A 20,615-nucleotide genomic window follows, 5' to 3' on the forward strand; every position below is an offset into this window, starting at 1 on the left:
GCACCGCCCGATCCGCACATGCGCAGTGGTGCCAGTGCCAATGTGCGCATGTGCGCAGGCCTCCTTCAACGCACCGGCCACTACGCAACATGGCGCAAGAGTATGGGGGCCAGCGCATAGGAAAAGAGGCCGGGGGATAAAGAGGCCGGCCCGCCGATCGGTGGGCCCCAATCGTGGACCAGGCCGCATCGGAGGGCCTGCCCGGGGTCAGAGCCCACCTCCCCCCCCCCCCCCCCACCCCGACAGGCCGCCACTCGACCCTTGCACGCAGAGTTCCCGCCAGCTGCAAGCAGGTGCGGACGGAGCCGGCGGGACTCGGCGTATTAACTGCAGCCACTCGGCCCACCCCAGGCCGAGAATCGGCGGACTGGCCTCATAGAGTGGCCCACAACCTGCTCCGCGCCAACCACACCGGCGCCAATAGCGCTGATTCTCCGCAGAGCAGAGAATCGCGTGCCGGCATCGGGGCAGCGTGGCCCAGTCACGGGGATTTTCCAGCCCGGCTACGGGCTGAGAGAATCCCGCCCATGTTTTGGGACTTTTGGGAGGAAACCGGAGCAACCGGAGGAAACCCACGCAGACACGGGGAGAGTGTGCAGTCTCCGCACAGACAGTGACCCAATCGGGCATCAAACCTGGGACCCTGGTGCTGTGAAGCAACTGTGCTACAAAATGAATCCATGGGAATACATCCATCATATATTCCTTCTAGTGGTCTTCCTCACTACCTTTCTGATCTCTGAACTTTCTCAGTGATCCTAGGTTATTGCCCCTCTGATCTTTGCACATTTTCCCTTGCCAATCTCTAACTATTCCAGCCAACATGCTATTACTCCCCTTAATCTCTATCGTGCTGAAAGCCAACTTTGCTTTATTCTAACCCAAAATTTACAAAGAAACTCCCCTTTCCCTCCCCTCTTCCTCTTGAAAATGGGCTTTTCAACCCCACCCAAAAGGCTTCGACGAGATTTTTTTGAACCTCCCTGCATTACGTGCCTTCCCTCCTCAATACAAATAATCGATCCTCGCTTTCTCGGCTGGTTTGGCTATATCGGCTCACTGGTAACAGGGTAAGAGGCTGGGACGGTTTTTGTCCCATCCAGCTCACCTCCTTGCTACATGTGATTTCAGGAGTGCCACTTGACCTTCAGTGTATTGGTGAAGAAGCATTTTCCATGGGCAAGCTGAGACAATGAATGACGGCAGTGTCATAATGATGTGCTTGGTCCCAAGGAAACTACATGAGCTGGGCAGCGGACACAAACAATACACCGGCTGATGTTTCAAATATCTCCCGATTCCACCCTGAAAGCAGCTGGTGGCACAGTAATCGAATCGTCTTCGCCCCAACTACCCAATCCTTCCAGCAACACGGCCCGCGTGTGGCGGAGTCTGCAAATCGCGCCTTACACTGGGGGCCCATTGATGGCCAGAACCCATCGAATCAGAGTCATCCTCGATCCTGAAGAACTGTCTGAGAAGAAGTGGTTGAATGCACAGTCTGTTGGTGATCAGCGTGAGAGGTACCGCAGCAAAGTTTGTTCCTAACCTATCCAACATATATGGACACTCTAGTTGGCATTACTGGATAGCAGCCAATCTGCTTTCGCATACCTACCAAGGAGCACTGGACACAATTAAGGCAGATCTTCCCCTTGCAATGTCCAAAGGCTTGCAGGTTCGGTGGATTGGCCATGCTAAATTGCCCTTGGTGTCCAAAAAGGTTAGATGGGGTTATTGGGTTGCGGGGATAGGGTGGAAGTGAGGGCTGAAGTGGGTTGGTACAGACTCGATGGACCGAATGGCCTCCTTCTATACTGTATGTTCTTTATTCTATGTAATGTCCTGCCTGAAATCAACCAACATGAATATGGAAATTTGCTCTGACTTCATGACTCAATTACTATGTTAGCCGTAATCTCGAGTGCCAAATGCAATTTAATTTGGTGTGATGTGTGTTATTGTATTTAGTAAGATATCACTGTAATATTTTCTCAAGCCCTTTCGATCAGTACAATTAATTATGAGGCAAATATCCTGCGATTGACTTCTGTAAAGTTAAACATGATACCTTCCCACTAGAACTATCCTCATTGCTGAGATGTTCGGAGAAGGAGAGTTCAATAAAGATTTGCTAAATGGAGCTAATCTGCTTTATTGTTAATGTAACTGTGTACATTTTCCCTCTCTTTGCCACACTGTGTTTGGCATGTGGCCCAGTGTTCACTAGTAAATCAGTTGCTTTTCAGTGTCTGTAGATTTGATTAATGTGGGTGCCGAGTCAGTTCTTCATAAAGTGATAACAGGAGTCCTGCACTTCCTCAGATTGGGGAGTGGGAAAGGACAGCACAAAAGATTAAGACAAATGAAACTTGGAAAGTGGTTTCTAGTGAAGAGCTGATTGGTTACTCCGAAGAAATGTGTCATGTCTTACAGCCGACCAAAAGGTCATCACTCATCTTTACTCCTACCTTGAGTCTGGGAGGTAAGAACAAGGGTAAAGTTAGCCATGAAATATGTAGCGTTATCATTTGTACAAGTGCCCAGAATTGTTTTTTTTAAATCGGGCTTCTGCTCAAACTTTATGTTGAGCCCGAAGACATCATACACAGCAAAGGACAACCCCAATGTATTAGTTTGCAAACTGTGCTGTATCGTATTATCAGTCCACTATTTTAATGGAGAGGTTAATTTAATTTTGCTAGATTAATGTCTCCATTAGAATGGTAGATACAAAATAGCTTGTTACATAGTAGGTTAACATCACAGCTAACATAGCAAACAAAGGGATTGTTTAACTCATCTTTGTACCAGAACAGCCGAGACAATGTCTGTGCTGTTGTTCCTTGACAATGTAGCATTGATATTTCCCATTTTCACTTTATTTTATTCCGTGTGTAAGCTATTTGGATGATTGACGAGTAAAGATGATGCAGGGAAGAGTTAACAAGCAACAAGTGGCAAACTCACCTTCCAAAGGGTTAAAGGTACATCTGTAAATCTTAGATAGAAAACGCTGGAAATGCAGAGCAGGTAAAATGCGCGTCCGAAAGAGACAGGCTATGAGGTGAGGAGTAACCTTTCAGAACTTATTTGGACAAATCGTCGTGAGTGTTCTCACCAAATGATCTAAACGGAGATAAAATGATCAAAAATACTATTTACAAAAGCACTGCGTTCAATTCTGCTCTGACAAAAAATAGCAAGAAAATCCAATCCGAAATAGCCACGTCCTCCTGATTGCAAAATGCTGCCCAAAAGCAGATCAATGTCAGCAATGCCGTTAGACGAACATCAAAAAGATGATGGTAAGTTTAATTTCCTGCATGCTATGTATTTTTAGCATAATGATTAATGCATTTGTGCGAAATTCCTGTCTGTACTATTTTAATGCGGTTCTTAACCCATTGAAAATAAACAGGCTTAAATCAATGTTAAAAGTAGCCAAACTTATATCAGCAGGAGATATTTCACCCCAGTATATTGCACCCCACTATCTCAAAATCTCTCCCATATTAAACCAACCTAAGATCTCCACTTCCTATACAATCCATTCTTGTGTCCTTTCCTCGTTTGGTGTATGTTTTGTGAATATTACGCCATTTTTTACTGGATCATATATTTCTCCCACACTACTCCCAATTGCTCCTGACATCTGCTGTGTTTAATGCCACTTAGTCGTCTGGTCCTAATGATTCAAGACTCATGTTAGAGGTTTATCTCACTATAAAATTAAATTTTATGAAATGTTTCATTCCACAAAGGTGAGGAATATGACTGCTGAGAATATGTTAGGTGGATTGGCAATGATAAATTGCCCTTAGTGTACAAAATTGCCTTTAGTGTTGGGGTGGGGTCATTGGGTTATGGGATAGGGTGGAGGTGTTGACCTTGGGTAGGGTGCTCTTTGCAAGAGCCGGTGCAGACTTGATGGGCCGAATGACCTCCTTCTGCACTGTAAATTCTATGAGAACACATTCTAATTTCAGGCACTCCCGAGTCACATATAGCAGGATCAGTTATAGCACGTTTTTCCTATACTTGCTCCATGACCACCCATGTTTGCTTTGCACCAGCACCCCTTTTGTCTTTTAATCGTTACTGCTTTCCACCCAATTTGTTCTTTCCTCCCCTTCCCCCAACTTCCCCTGCCTCTGTATTCGATTAAAAACTGCTACGTCGCTACATTTTTCCAGTTCGAAGAAAAAAAGCCATCGAACTGCAACACAGCTCTGTTTCTCTCTTCACAGATGCTGTCCGGCCTGCTGAGTATTTCCAACACTTTCTGCTATTGCTTTCGAAATAGCGCAGTATGTGCTTAGGTGTCTAATTGGTCATGCTCCTTGCGACATGTCACTGCATTAAAGATATTGGCTTGGTGAGCTGCAAAATAAGAATCTCATCATTCTGGCCCAACAATGTTTTTCAGTCCAAACACCGGAGGCACTAGCGGGACATTTCCCCTTTCCCAAACTAGGCACCGTATCACTTTTGTTCGTGTATTTTGCAAATGGGTACCAAATGGGAGCCATTGCCACTGTGAGGAACGAACAGTAGTATTCTGAGTCAGAAGCGTTGGTATAACCCCCATTCCAGGAAAACAGGGAGGAGGAAAGTGGCTCTGATGGCTCCAGCTGTCCCACTCCCAACAGTAAAATGTCTTGTTGGCAAACCAGTCAATACGAAGGTACTCTGAATCGAAACACCACGAGGAAAGCAACATGAAACCTCCCGCTATTCTTCCCTAGTAGCTGGATTAAGAAGTTTATGTGTGAGATTTGAATTAGAACCTACCCTAAGGGAGGGCAGACTGGATTGATGGGCCCACTGGGATGTGAATTAAGCCCGCTCAACTAATTTCGCCCAGTATCTTTATAACCAACAGAAAAATGAAACGTTCAGCTCATCGGTTTGGGTTGGATTTGAACCTGGGCCCATTTTTGATTTCAATGGAAACAATAACTGTCGCCAGTTTTCAACAAGGTGCAAACCCGCTCGGTGGAATAATGCGTTCCTTGAACTCGCATTCCTCCGATTTTTCTCAGGCTTCAGTGTTTGAATCCAGTCCAATATAATCCGATAGCATCAGCTCCATATTGCCAAATGATCAATTAACAGGACAGTAATACTGCGTCCTATAAAGTGTTTTCATCATGAAACCTTCAAATGCTCACAAAAAAAAATCGAAATCCCCTCTACATGTCCGGCCAAACAGGAACTGTCTCATAAAGGAGTTTGATCATTCATTTCCAGGGTGTTGCAAGCAGAGCTCAAATCCAGCAATCGCTAGGGCCGCAGATAATTTATCTTTTAACAAAAGAGCAATGTGTGGTATTAAAGAGAAAGAATTGAATATTTCCTCAGTTTTGCCAATATTAACTTTCAAGAACCCACTCAGGTCAGGTGTGGCCTGTGTTAGATTTACAGTAAACTCTCTCTATTTCACAAAATCAACGTTCCTTCAATGACATTTCAGAATAGCATCTGCTGCTGAATCAGTGTGACATTTCCATTCCTCATGGCAACAACCCTTATGGTATCTTTGAGACTAATTCAATGGTAATGTATGCTGAATTATGGGCACGATGGACAGAAGTTTCAAAACGACAGTGCCTTAGCCGAATTGCTTTAATAGCTGATATGTTAAAAAAGTGCGAATGGATCTGGCACAGTGGTTGTGATGACATGGCATCAATTTATTTGTCACCATGGTACTTATAAACAGAGTGCAAAGTAAATTGTATTGCAGGCTGAAATAGCCCTTTGTCTCTCCCCCCCCCCCCCCCCCCCCCCCCCCCCATGAACTGCCCTCCCTAAGTATTGGGGATCAATTACTTTTGTACACCTACATGACTGATCCTTTTGTGTCAGGAGATGAGGCCATTTTTTTCTGTGTGTCAGGAGATGAGGCCCTGGGAACGCAGGGGTGGCCAACATTTATCAAATGGAGGAATGGACGCTTCAACCGTGGAACAAGCAGGCATGATAGTGACCAGGGGGAGGGAGGGGGGTATTTGGTAACCTTGATGCCATTATAGCATGGGTGGGGAGGGGAGTGGCCGTGGGGGTGGGGGGTTTAAAATCAGCTAAAACTTTCCACCTGTCTTGTTGAGTCACAACCTTATCATCTCTCAAGGCAGACTGGCTCATTTGTAGACCCGATCAAAACGCTGAAACTCACCATGGAGACTCACAGACTCCCATGGGCTGCCCAAGAATTATGGGACAAAGCAATCCCATAAGAGACACGGGGCAATCTGTTAAAATAAGGGGCAATCCCTTGACATACAGTGTCATCCCGGTAAACACCCCAGACTGGACCCTCAGTTGAGCTGACCACATTCGCGCGTTTCGAGTGTTGTCTGTGACCAGATTCCATCCGGAAACTTCAATTATTCAATTCAATTCAATTATTCACTGGAGATATTCTGATCTATCAACATGTCATATGATTCTATCCTCATCCTCACTCTCATTGTGGCCATCAGTATTAACCTTGGGAGAATGTTTATTCTTTGTGCCATGTGTAATTAAATCATAAACCTATTTATAAAGAACATGATTTTGTTACACATGGGACGCGGGAGGGCATTTCCCTCACAATGCTGCTCATGCCATTGTCTTTTAAAAAGGGGGGGGGGGGGGCTCAATAAAGAGGCTAAGAATGATCATCTGCTGCTTCTGCCAGCTGAAGTGAAATACCTCAATGGGAGCAAACTACTGCTGAAAATCTGAAATAAACACATAATGCTGCAAAAACTCAGCAGAACTGTGCTGCAGAAGGGTCATTCCGAATCGAAACGTTAATTCCGTTTTCTCCCTCCGCCCACGCTGCCAGACCTGCTGAGTTTATCCAGCATTTTATTTTATTTTTAAAATTACTGTACCTCAATGGTTCCAGTTTGAGAAGTTGAGTGGGTTTCCAGCTTATAGGCTGCCCTGTGGGAAGTGACCTCAGCCAGGGAGACATGTAAAGTGCTACAAATGACCTCGGTTGGGGCACGGTGACACAGTGGTTAGCACTGCTGCCTCACAGCGCCAGGGATCTGGGTTCGGTCCGCCTTGGGTGATTGTGTGTGTGTGTGTGGAGTCTGCACTTTCTCCCCGTGTCTGCGTGCGTTTCCTCCCACAGTCCTAAAGATGTGCAGGTGAGGTGGGGTTACCTGGCAGGGTGCTCTTTCAGAGGGTCGCTGCAGACTCGACGGACCGAATGGCCTCCTTCTGCACAGTCGGGATTCTATGATTTCGGGAGCCTGGGAAACAGGAAAATGAGCCACTGTTGCTGCTGCCCCCAGTCGCTCTTTGGGAGTGTGTCGGGAGAGGGTGAACGTTGGTTGAGAACAGGCTTTGATGCCCTGTGAAACTTTCTCATCGCAATAAAGGGACTGATGTGCCCATGGTGTTGGTGCCAGTGTGACTGTAAAATGACAGGAACCACCACCTGCCACAGAGAGAGTGCGAGTGGGGTGGGTGATTTGTGAGGGGAAAGGACATTTCGTTTTGGTGAGACTTATTTTTTTTTGGTGGGGGTGTCAGTTTGATAGTAGTCTTGAAAGGAGAAGGGCTCTGTGTAAAAGGGGGAGGTGAGAAATTGTCAATTCTCCTTCGCGTCTCTCCCTCTACCGGCTGTTTGAGTGCCTTCTCTGCCCAGCGCTCCCCCCCGTGCACATTCGCTGTCAGATGCTGCTGCTGTCAGTGGATCAGCGAGTCACCAGCGCCTCTGCAACCAGCGGCGAATGGAAGCAGCCCGTGGGGCTGATTGACACGGTGGCCGGTCCAACCCTGAGCTGCCGAGAACCTCCTCCTCCTCCTCTCTCTCTCTCTCCCACCCCGGGAGGGGGTGGAGGGGCTCAGCGCCCGATCGGGGATCCGAGCGGGGTTCGACTCGCCTCCTCGCATTCTCCTGCTCAACACAGCCTGGGCGCCACATCCCACGGAGACAAGCCTTGGGCGCCGCACCGCAGACTCGGCAAACGCTCATCCCTCCTCCTTCTTCTCCCTTTGCCTCTCTCTACAACCCAACCAGAGCTCGCCCCGGACCCGGCTGGAGCTCCAACCACCGCACCCCCCCCCCCCAAAAAAAACCTCTCACATCATACATCCCTCGACCGCAGAAGGCTTGTGCTATTTCCACCAGCAATCACTTTACAACCACACTCAAAACAGCACTTAAAAAAAAGACGATCTCTCCGTCCGGGTGTATTTATATATGTTGGCGACATCCTCGATTATAACTTTGTTTTGGAGAAAAAAAGAAATTGAGTGGATCTTTCTTTGGGCGAAGATTTGTTTTTCTTCAAACCTGTAACAACCTGGAAAACTAAAAAAGACTTGTTGCACTTTATGCGATTTTTTTTTAACGAGGGAGAGATTCTGAAACACTTCCTCTTTTCAAACAAAAACAAAATCATCTGCAATTAAGGGATCAAATATTTTTTTGCCTGGATCTTAGGTTTTGCTGAACTTCGCGATGACTCCGGTCTCCGTCCTGCGTTCGCTTCTCGTCCTGATCTTGGCTCTGTTCGCGACCAATGCTAGTAACTGGCTGTAAGTGTTGACGATTGTGACTTCTTGCATTTGTAATATTATTTGCAAAAGAAAAAAAAGTTCTGATTCTCTCAGCTGAGGGTGAACTGGTGCAACAGGTAGAATGTGTGAGGGGAGTTGGAGGGGGAATCCGAGTTCCGTTCTCTTTCCCTAAAAAAGACCCTCATTTTTCCCCTTACAATAAGTGTTTTTGTTTTGGTGATTTAAAAATTTTAAAACCCCCTCGACTCCCCTCAATGTTGTCATTCAGACTCTGAAAGGTGCCCCGGGGGCGGGTGGGGGAGAAAAGTGCCACCCTATTAAAACATGAAACATATTGGGCAATTTAAACTGACCCCCATTATATAATTCATTGATAATACAGCGGGGTTACATTTTTATTTGTAACATTTGAACGTGGGTTTTTGTTTAATTCCAAACTTTTCCACACATTTCTGGCTGCCAACAATCCTCGGCCGGGGAAATGTCAATGATTATTTATTTATTTCAATTCATTATTTTAGTTGATTGGTTCGGTGGGGTGATCCGAGAGAGAGGGGGGAGGAGAAGAAGAAGAAAAAAATAGACTTGTACAGACGTGTTGTAGATTTCAGCAGATATGTGCTTTCAATTAATACTCATTTTTCATTCATACTGTGAGGGAAGGTGCCAGCAAGATGACAGGCGTGTTATTTAAATTGTGGGATCACCCCTCCCCCCCCCCCCCCCAGCTGCTTTATTTGAAGGATTTAATTTTTTGGTAGGGGAAAGAAAGAAACGAGTCAAATATGTCGTTCGTGTTGAAAATGTTGATATAATTGGAGGGGGGAGGGGGGTAATAGCTGATGGTACCTGGAATATAGCCTCCCTCTGCACCAGCCTGTGGTTCTTCAATATAGACCCAAATCAACTAAAATAAAAGTTTATTAGCAGACTTACATCCAACAGAGGTAAAGGTTTTGTTTCAGAATTGTAGAATTGTTTTTCTTTAAAGTCCTTACATCCATCCGTAATAAGCGCGCATTTAAATAGCTAGCGTGTGGCGATTTTCTTTTTTTTTAAACACAAAGTAATTAAACGAGAGCGCGATGCTGATTGTGCACAATTAACATTTCGTGTGATTTATAGAACGGGCGGAATTAAATGCAATCGTCCTGTCCTCTTGTTGAAAAATACACAAGTTTCGTCCTAAATCCGCCAGGAACAGAGATAGGAGTGTGAGAGAGGAGGACCTGTGCATTTCCCATGTCTGATTAAAGAAAGTATTTGTTTTCCAAACGATACTAGGCACATCGGAGAAGGTGGGGGGGGGGGGGGGGGGGGAGCTGAAGGTCAGCTTTGTACAACAACAGTCTCGTACACTGTCACGGTGCTGCGAACCTCGCCAGTCTGATTGTCCTTGCTGTGGGCGACCCTAACCCAACAGAGAGGGTGGGCAGGGTAGCCACCAAACTGAGCAAGTTATTCCAGAGGGGGTAATAAAGTTAAATAAAGGTGCACCACACTGCAGGCGGGAAAAGGGAAATCAGTTGTCCCTTAACCCTTTAATTACGGAAAGTGATTTTGTTGTTGTTGCAACTTCGAACTAATCGGATGAGGAAGTGCGTTCATTTCCAATAACGTTCAGAATTTGAGAAATCTGTGATACCCGGAGTTCGCTGGAGTCTGCATTGTTACCACGGCCAGAGCGATATTGACTGACCTGGCAGACTTCACGCTGGTATATGGCCAGAGAGAGAGAGCTCATTACCCGCGAGGCAAGTGGCGGGTGCCCATACTAAAGCCCAGATCCTCTTTCCAATGTGAAATTTAGTCGCGAGTTCCCCATTATGAATATAAACTACACAACACACAGCGAGGCTCAGGTGATCGTACAACTTGTTCGATTAAATAGTTTCTCCCTTTAAAAAAAAATCGAGCAAAAACAATAGCTCATCTGAAGATTAATTTGAGAAATTGTTTTCCAAATTCTGGATTCGGAGCAAGTCAAATTTTGGGATTGATACACATCAGTCCTCCGACAAGTAGCATTTCGTGTTTTCGGACCAGACGGGACATAACGATGAATCACAAAATGTGTGGCCTACACTATTCACACAATCCACTTTCTGACCATCTTCAGTAATAATTCTGCTCCCCCAAAATCTAAAGCAGAATTGTTCCCACACCCCTCCTTCAAACATACTCACAATGTTGCGTACACCCCCTTTAAATACACTGAAGGTGATTATTTTTGCTTTTAAAAACTGCTCATCTCCGAGATAAAAATGTTCCTCTTGTCAAAATTTTTTAAAAACAAGCCGCTTAAAATAAGACAATTAAATTAATAAAATATTGCAAATTTCAATGCAAAGATGGTACAGAAAAGAGCAACGTTTGCAGTGTCGCAACTGACCGTGCAAATCTGGGCTCGATCTGTTTAATGAGCCCTCATTCTCCGGTCCTCCTTGTCTAACAGTTGTCATGAGTTTATCTAAAGCCCCCTCAGGCTCTTTAACTCGGGTTTTTTTTTGTTGTTGTTGAAAAACTGAATTAAGGATCGAATTGGGCCAGTTGGAATTGACAAACAGCGTTCGTTCAGCGTGTCTTTTTTATTTCTTCTGGTTGGAAACTCCGTCGTGTGTTTCACCTCTTGTGATTACAAACATTTGAGCATAAAACGTTAAACATTAAATAAGCTTCCAGACAAAACAGATAGTTAAGACACTGTTTGGCACTGGCCCAGGGAATGTCTCTCGGCTTCTGAAGCTATGATATCTCGGGTTGTTATTGCAGTAGATCTTCTGTTATGGACTGAGATCGATCCTTTATTTCATGCTGGTAAAAACCCACCACCCCGTTTTGAAATGTGGTGGACCCGCTTTGTTACACTGTGGTGACCCCCCCCCCCCCCCCCCAGTCATTTTAATACAGCCTTTAGTTTTTACACTGATGGATCCTACCACCAGCCCCCCACCCCGCCTTGCTCCTGCTAACCCGCTGTCTTTCTGGATGTTTTAACAGGTATTTGGCCAAGCTGTCTTCGATCGCCAGCATCCAGGACGAGGAGACGTGCGAGAGGTTGAAGGGTTTGATCAACCGACAGATCCAGATCTGCAAGCGCAATGTCGAGGTGATGGACTCGGTGCGGAGGGGAGCGGAGCTGGCCATCGAGGAGTGCCAACACCAGTTCAGGAACCGCCGCTGGAACTGCTCCACGGTCGACACGCTGCCTGTCTTCGGCAAAGTGGTCACTCAAGGTACACACAGGAGAGTGTAGGCCAATAATCCCGGGTTGTTGCGCACAAGGTACAAAGATCAGAGATAACAGACCCGCAGGAGATGCATCGGGGGTGGGCAATGAGCAGTTAAAACGGTGAGAGAGGAGGCGAAGTGAAATTGCAGAAGTTGATGGGTTTTTTTGGGTTCAAGAAACAATTGAAAATCTGGAGAGACTGAGAAACGTTTTAAGGGTAACGAGGTTAGAGACAATTGGTTTATGAAAAGGGGACTTGCTGTCCTCCACAATACAGATTATTCTCCTTCTAGAAATGATTACATTGTCATATATTCCAGGAATATGTTCCAAGTTATCACAATCCAAAGGCACACAAAGTCAAAGATAAGAGAGAAAATAACTTGCATTTATCAGAACGAGTCATTCCTGCAGAAGGCAAACATCTATCATTGCAATCTTGGGATTGAATATATAGGTCAGGAATAATAATCCAATGCTTAATATATTGAGAAAGGAACAAAATGAATACTCATAAATTAAATACATTGATAAAAGACTGAGTGACAGATGCACAAACACATTTGTGACAACAATCTCCAGATAGAATACTGGGAGGATCAGGATTCTCTGGACCTGGAAAGAGGAATTAATTATTGGAATGTCAATAAAGGGTGGCAGATTCTGGATACTCTGTTCCCGGAATGAAGAACTAATTCTTGGAAAGTTAATAAAGGCTGACCTATGATGATAGGTCTTGCTTCTTTCTAATTTCTCAACACTATTTTCCTCTTGCTGCTCCTAAGCTACAAGTATATTGTCCTCTTCACTGTGTTGAAGCCATGATTCATTACATGATCTCCCACACGAACCCACACTTTCCCAAGGCTTCAAAATGATAGAACATTTTATCTCCCTTCGTTGGCCCTAAGCTACTTGGTCTAAAACCCAGGCTAAGAATCAGGTAGTAACTTGTCTTCTCCCTTACTCTTTTCACCCTGTGGGGGAGGGGGTATTTTTCACCTCTGGCTTCTACCCGTACCAGCCTCCCCGGACAGGCGCCGGAATGTGGCGACTAGGGGCTTTTCACAGTAACTTTATTGAAGCCTACTCGTGACAATAAGCGATTTTTTCCTTTTTCCTTTTCCTTTTCCTACCCTTCATTTGAAATCGAGCCCTTACAGTGCAGAAGAAGGCCATTCAGCCCATCGAATATGCACCAACCCTCTGAAAGAACACCTACCCACTCGCCCCGTGACCCCGTACCACCACCTAACCTGCTCATTTTTGGACTGTGGGAGGAAACCAGAGCACCCGGAAGAAACCTGCGCAGACGCAGAGAGAACGTGCAAACTCCACACAGTAACTCAGGGCCAGAATTGAACCTGGCTCCCTGGCGCTGTGAGGCAACAGTGCTAATGACTGTGCCACCCTGCCACCTGGGGTTTTGTAGAATACAAAACAATGTTCTGGGGTAAACTTGAAACATATCATGGACCAGTGTAGATAATCAATAATTAATCCCAAAGAGGATGTATTGTTTTAATAATCCAGAACCACGAAGTGAAGGTCAGTGAAAGCAATCAGACGGCAAAACTTGAATCTGGAATAGCAAGGCTCAGGTACAGATTGGCAGGTATATGGAGTTAAGCCACAGATTAGCCATGATCTCCTGTTCTGATGTAGGTTGTAACCCAGAGATGTATACAATACACAGGTATGGATTAGAAATAGCACTGCTCTTAGCCAGTTTCTTGAGATGGATGATGACTTGCTTCCACCGTGGTTCAATGGATTCTGAAATCACTGATAAGTCCAATGCCTATAATTAATGGCATTAATACTGGGAAGGGTTACATACTGATCATAATCTCGGAGAACACCAGTTAGACAGCCACCCTAATGGCTCAGTGAGTTTATCCAGTGAATAGTCGAGCCTTACAAATGTAGATGCCCGACGTTCGATCCTAGATCACGGTCAGCACTCAAGGATGAAACAGCTGACCAGGTTTTGCTGCTCACAACTGTCCAGCTACCCTCACTGTGGACTGTGATCATTACGGCACGGGCAAGATTGGGCTTTTATGCCCTCTGTGGCTTAAACGGGCTGCCGATTGTTAGAGCTCACACATCAATAATGACCAATATGGAAATATCAAATGACTTCTAGAACCAAAGAGCCAATAAATTCAGGAGAGTGGGAGAGCAGAAAAATAATTAAGGCAACTGATAATGGCACAGCCCCTAAAACTAGAATATAGTTATATAAACATGTTGAATATCAGAAATACAAGAAATAAAATAGAAAATCTGAACAGAATACTTGATTTCCATGAGGTTGTAGAATAGGTCAAAGTGGATTTGCACTTTTTGTACAGCTTTCATTGCTATTGAAACTGATCTAAGGAATACTGGTGGGGTGTATAATAGGTGGCCAATCTTCTACGAGCTGGTTTACCCTCCCCTGCCCCAACTGAACATGACATTTCCACCTCCGTCTTTCTATTTCAAATCCTGATCCATCTGTCATGTGTTTATTTCACATTTCTCAGTATTTATTTATATCTATAGTCATTCATGTATTGCCAAATAAAATGCATAGGATTAATGCAACTGAGATGTACAAATAGAGAAAATGGTATTGGGAATAACATGCATACAGGGCAGACAGTAGTCCCAGAGGGGCCACAAATAGTGGTGAAATTGCGACAGCTATGGTAATCTCAAAAACAATCACATACAAATTTGCAACTGAAATCCTCGGGCGACCATACACAGAGCAATGACAATAATTTAAGGGCATTCATACACAGCAGTGGCGGTATTGGGAATGTCACAAAAGGCATCACTCGCACAAAAATCTGACCTCTGCAACATCGCCTGTCTCCTATTCTGCCACAACCTACCTGCTGCTGAAACCCTCGCCTTTCATTCCCCATAAACTTGAGTTTATCCAGAAATCTGCTGCCTCTATTCTAACTCACACCAAGTCCTCTCCATTCATCACCCAACAGTGGCTCCCAATCCATCAATGTTTCAATTTTAAAGTTCCCACTCCCATGTTCAAATCCCTCGTCGGCCTCACAGTTCCCTATTTCTCTGACCTCCTGCAGCCCTTTAACCCCCCCAATCACGTCACATTCCTCCAACTCTAGACTCGTGTGTCCCCAAATTTTACCCTACCATTGACAGTTGTGCTGTCAACTATTCAGGCTCTAAGCTCTGGAACAAAAGTGTCTGTCTCTCCACCTCTTCTCCTTTAAGACCCTCCATAAATGTGACTAAAATTTTAGTCACTTCTTTATTCACATGTCTTAATGAGTCGTTCTTCAACTCTGGCAATTTTTGTCCTATTAAGCACCTGTAGATTGCGTTTGATAGTTTCCCGACAGTCGAAGCGCTCTGTAAATGCAAGTTGTTGTACTCACAGGGCATTCACAGAGCGGTGACAATAACCCAAGGGCAAACATGCACCGAGTCGGGACAGTTGCACATGGTCATTTTGCATAGCTTAAACCAAACCTTGATTGTGGGAGAACATAACACTGGATCAGTTACAAATAAATGCGGATTACATTCAAAATTCAATTGATACAAATTTTATCAATCACACAATGCACATGTCACTGACAAAACCAGCAATTATTGCCTTTTGAAAGGTGGTGGTGGGTCACTTCTTTGAACTGAAGTCCAATGAGCAATTTGGATATAACTGAGTGGTGTTTAGGGTCAATTCAGAGGGCATTTAAGAGTCAACCACATTGCTGTGAATCAGGTGACACTGACAGACTGATTCGAATCAGGTTGCCTTCACAAAGACATTAGTAAACTAGTTGGACTTTTATGACAATCCAGATGTTTAACTCGGAATTACAACAATCCTATAGTTTCTAAACCAGCTAGGTAAGGGCAGCAGATTGTCTTTTCAAAAGGGCATTAGTAAGCCGGTTGGTTTTTTTTTCTTTTTTTTAAATTTAGAGTATCCAATTCATTTTTTCTCGAATTAAGAGGCAATTTAGCGTGGCACTCCCGTAATCTGGCACAGCATAATTGAAGGTTCTTTTGATTTTCTGCCTCCATAGATAGTTCAGGCAGTGTCCTATTGGACCCTCCCCTCCACAAACACCCTGACTCCCTCCCCACCCCCCCCCCACCCCCCCCCCCCCCCCCCCACCCCTTCCTTTCTGTTGGTACAGAGGTGAGGGTCTCTGGTGTCTCCAGTGCAAAGATTAGTGCTTGTACCATTTGTTTTTTGTAGAAATGTGTTGTGATCTGTTTTAATAATCAGGGTATCCAGCCCGCCCCCATCCCTGTACATTGGTACTGAGGGGAGGGTACCCTGTTTCTCCAACACAAAATTAGTTTTTGTACCGTTTGGCCTTGTATATATTTTTTACTGTTTTAATAACAAGATATGGCCAATCCACCTGCACAGCACATCTTTTGGGTTGTGAGGTCGAAATGCACGCAAACACGGGGAGGATGTGCAAACTCCACACAGACAGTGAACCAGAGCCGGGATCGAACCTGGGACCTTGGCACCGTGAGGCAACCGTGCTAACTACTTGTGCCACTGTGCTACCCGCCGGTTGGGCTTTTAGTGACAATCCATCAGTTTAATGGTCACCATTACTAAGTTTTTTTTATTCCAGATTTAAAAATTAATTGATTTTAAGTTCTCCAGGTATCTTGTGAATTTGACTTCATGTTTTCAATTATCAGTCCAAACTTCTGGATTACTAATCTGGTCGGATTACCACAATGCTGCCTTGCCCAGTAATAAGAGGACATATAGGTTCAATCTCGCAAATCCGTCACCTTCGGGACCAAGACCATGCCCGACTTTGGATTTTCTAGGATTTTGGACGTCCAACCTGCCAACCTGTTTTCAAACTAACCGGTTTAGTTATCATGCAATAGGTTCAGTCACAGAGTTCAATATCTCAGACTTACATCTAGTTCTCGTACAATATCGATCCTCAGTTAGCATCTTGTGTCCGGGTTTGAGGTACTATACCTGTACTTCATAGACTTACCGAGCTGGTGTAAATTCATTAAGGACAGGCCAGGAAATCAAGATCAGTTCTAAATAAAAGAAAGATTGCATTCAGAGTTAAATTGATATTAATGTATTCATTCATAGGATGTAGGTGTCACTGGCAAAACCAACAATTATTGCCCATCCCTTTTAGAACTACTTAAGTAAGAACTAGTTTAAAACATCCCAAGTAAATTAGCCCACAACACAATGCAAAGATAGAGATGGCTGCAAGGACTTGGGGTCTGTGGAGATCAAAAGAGATACTTCGGAATGTACAGTGTATTGGAGTAATACTATTATCTGATTTGTAGGAGAATCATGGGTTTGAGCAGGCTAACTAGATCAGCAGAAATAGCGATGTAATAGATACATAGTATACAGAAGTAAACAAACAACATATGTAGATATTGGGAATCAAATTGAGGAAAATGTGCATGGTTCACATTTAGGAAACTTAACAACGAAAAGTTGGTTAACTTGGTTGGTTACAGGGCAGCACGGTGGTGCAGTGGTTAGCACAACCGCCTCACGGCGCTGAGGTCCCAGGTTCGATCTCGGCTCTGGGTCACTGTCCGTGTGGAGTTTGCACATTCTCCCCGTGTCTGCGTGGGTTTCGCCCCCACAACCCAAAAATGTGCAGAGTAGGTGGATTGGCCACGATAAATTGCCCCTTAATTGGAAAAAATAATTGGGTAATCTAAATTTTTTTTTTAAACTTGGTTGGTTACATGGCTGAAGTGTGGTGCAGGATTATGCCAACAGCGATGGTTCAATCTCTGTAGCAGCTGAAGTATTCTTGATTCTCACCTTGCCCCGTAATTATATTGTGGCATAGCCATGGTTAGCGACCTTCAGATAACGAGGATACGATATACATACATGTACATATACAGAGAGAGAGAGAACTTTAAACTCTTGGGACTGTGATGGGGTATACGTTACTTTACGTTAAACTCAAGGCTACTGGTAAAAGATTCAATTTGAGCAGAAATGTGCAGAATTAGCCCCAGGGACACTGCTACTTATGCTACACACCATATAATAACTTTAAACAAAGAAGTTAAAATTTCACTGGCAGTAATTTATTTTGGTGACTTTAATTCAATTTATAGATCATAGATCATAGAAGTTACAGTGCAGAAGGAGGCCATTCGGCCCATCGAGTCTGCACCGGCTCTTGGAAAGAGCACCCCACCCAAGTTCAACACTTCCACCCTATCCCAATATCCCAGTAACCCCACCCAACACTAAGGGCAATTTTGGACACTAAGGGCAATTTATCATGGCCAATCCACCTTACCTGCACATCTTTGGACTTATATGAAAGGCAAGTTAGATCGAAGTTTCTGCATTGATGCAGCACAGTGATTTATGTCAATATATATTGTATTATATATTATGTCAATATATATTATGCCAAAATCATGAAGGGGTCTGGATAGATTAGACAGGGAGAAAATGTTCCCACTTGTGATAAAGTGAGAATGAGAGAGCACAAATGTAAATTAATCAGTGAAAGAAGCAATAGTGATATGAGGAAAAACGTTTTCACTCAGTCAGTGGTTAGGCTCTGGCATGCTCTGCCTGAGAGAGTGTGATGGAGGTGGGTTCATTTGAAGCATTCAAAAGAAAATTCGACTGTTATCTGAAAAGAAAGAATATGCAGGGTTACAGGGAGAATGGGACTAGTGAGTTGCTCATTTTTCAAGTTAGTGCAAACAAGATGAGTCAAAATAGTGTCCTCTGCACCACACAAATTCTGTCTTTGTGATGTTTAACTGAGGTTCAAAGTCCCAATTTCGGTGTAATCTGTATTTTGACACACAACGTGAGGCCATCTTAAAGAGGTAGTTTCACACCACCTGGACTTTGCTTAACATGCAGCATAACCACAACTGATAATCCCGGTAGTGACCCAAAACATCTTTACACTTTTAATACCAGTGTAGACATAGAAACATAGAAAATAAGAGCAGGAGGTGGCCATTCATTATGATCATGGCTGATCATCCAGTTCAATAGCCCATAAATGCTATATTTAACTGCTTCTTGAAAACATGCAATGTTTTGGGCTCAATTACTTCCTGTGCCAACGAATTCCACTCACTGGGTGAAGACATTTCTCCTCATCTATAATTTACGTTAAGACGGTCTGTTTTCACCAAGACCGATCATTTCATCAGCTTCATACCCCGTTGGATGGAATTCTACTCATATATTTAAGTGTGCATGTGCCAAACTACCAGCTCTGCAGCTCAACTGGCATCCAGCCCAGCTTTATAAAAATGCTAAGAAATAATGTGTGCTTCCTTCCCCCAATGAAACATTATATACACTGATCAGTGTAGGTCTGAACCACATAGATTAAGGCAGTCACAGATTCTAACCACAGCCTCTGCTGGGGGCAGATATATATCAGGGATTCTAATACAAGTAGATGACTGCTTGGAGCACAGTGAACCCCCAAATCACTTTGCACTGATATAAAAGTACCTATTTAAACCCAGCCTTGAAGTCTTGCATTTGACCTTGGCATTGATGGGCAAAGGAAGAAAAGAAGCTCGTTACAAATCATTATCTTGTGGTTCCTGTGCGGGAGTGAACGTGAATTGGGATGTCCCTGTAGTCCACGCCTCAATCGAGATTTTACCAAAGTTGAGACGAGAGGTCATTAAACTTTAACACGGTTTCTCTCTTCACGGAGCCTGACCTGCTGAGTAGTTTCAGCATTGTCTGTTTTTAATGTTCCCATTGGTGCTATTTGAATGCAGACTGGTGCTGAAATAACCTCAGCCCGAAGATCTGAGCTTCACGGGGGTATCAGCTCACCTGGAAAGTGGGCTCGGTTGAGATGGTAGGCAGCAGGCATCGCTGATGGAACTCTAACAGACTGCAGGACAGGCAAGAAATTATAGGGGAGGGGCAGTCAGGGGCTCCTATTTGTAGAGCGCGATCCAGATATACCCTGAGGTAAATTTGATTCAGAGTGGCGAGCGGGGAGCTTTGAGTGCCCATTCTTGCAAATTGCAACCAGATAAAGCCAGGCCATCAGAATTAGGGGGAAACGAGCCCAGGTATAACCTAAACAATAATTGATCGGGTGCAAAGTAGGACTCGACACTGTTTTAAACACTTTAGCCTCAGATTATCCGAGGCAGTCCCTTTTACCGCTTTTCTATGTCGATTTTGATGAATTAAAGTAGAACCAGTGTGAAAGACTGAAGAGTCGATGTGATGGAGCTTGTTTTAAACAGTGGGACAGAAACACATGTTGGAAGTGGGGGATTTGTGGGTATCTGTGGATTATAGCGACCTCCACTGTCGCTACTTTACCCTGCAAGATAAGCCAGCCCTCCAGCCCAGCCCAGCCTGCTTTCTCGGGAGCTTCTCCCATCACCGTGGTTTTCCGGAGGCGATTAAATAATTTAACATTATTTTCGAACCGCGAATGCAGCTCAGTCAGTCGCACACATTCTTTTAAAAAAATCTATTTTGACACATGTGCGGAGGAGCCGCTCCCTTGCACTCGGGGATTTAGCTCATTTCTCGGCTGAGAATTGTACAAAATCTACCAATACTGAACACCAATTACATATTGGAACTTGGATAGGCATTAATGTTTTGTGCATGATGCCAAGTACACTTGGGGAGACGATTTTCTGTGTATTTAATTTATGTTTCAAAATGATATGTACCACTTCACGTTGTCCCAATGTTGTCCGCTCCTATGAATGCTAGCCTGTAACAGTTACTAGGGTGCAGTTCCACAGTGAGAAATATCCTCTGCTCCTTCCTGCATGTTGCACTCTATGTCAATGCTGACAGGTGTCAAAA

At 44.3% G+C, this 20,615-nt stretch overlaps 1 protein-coding gene across 1 annotated transcript in view; it reads left to right on the forward strand.

Moving 5' to 3' along the window:
• Window positions 1-7,821: 7,821 nt before the first annotated feature.
• Window positions 7,822-20,615, forward strand: part of wnt4 (wingless-type MMTV integration site family, member 4) — a 38,246-nt gene continuing 25,452 nt past the window's right edge. The window contains exons 1-2 of the mRNA XM_038822353.1: window positions 7,822-8,547; window positions 11,530-11,765. Coding sequence (XP_038678281.1) covers window positions 8,471-8,547; window positions 11,530-11,765 — 313 coding nt within the window. The 5' untranslated portion in view covers window positions 7,822-8,470. The remainder of the gene's footprint in view (window positions 8,548-11,529; window positions 11,766-20,615) is intronic.

The sequence above is a fragment of the Scyliorhinus canicula genome, chromosome 16, assembly GCF_902713615.1.
Source record: "Scyliorhinus canicula chromosome 16, sScyCan1.1, whole genome shotgun sequence".
NCBI classification, from domain to species: domain Eukaryota; kingdom Metazoa; phylum Chordata; class Chondrichthyes; order Carcharhiniformes; family Scyliorhinidae; genus Scyliorhinus; species Scyliorhinus canicula.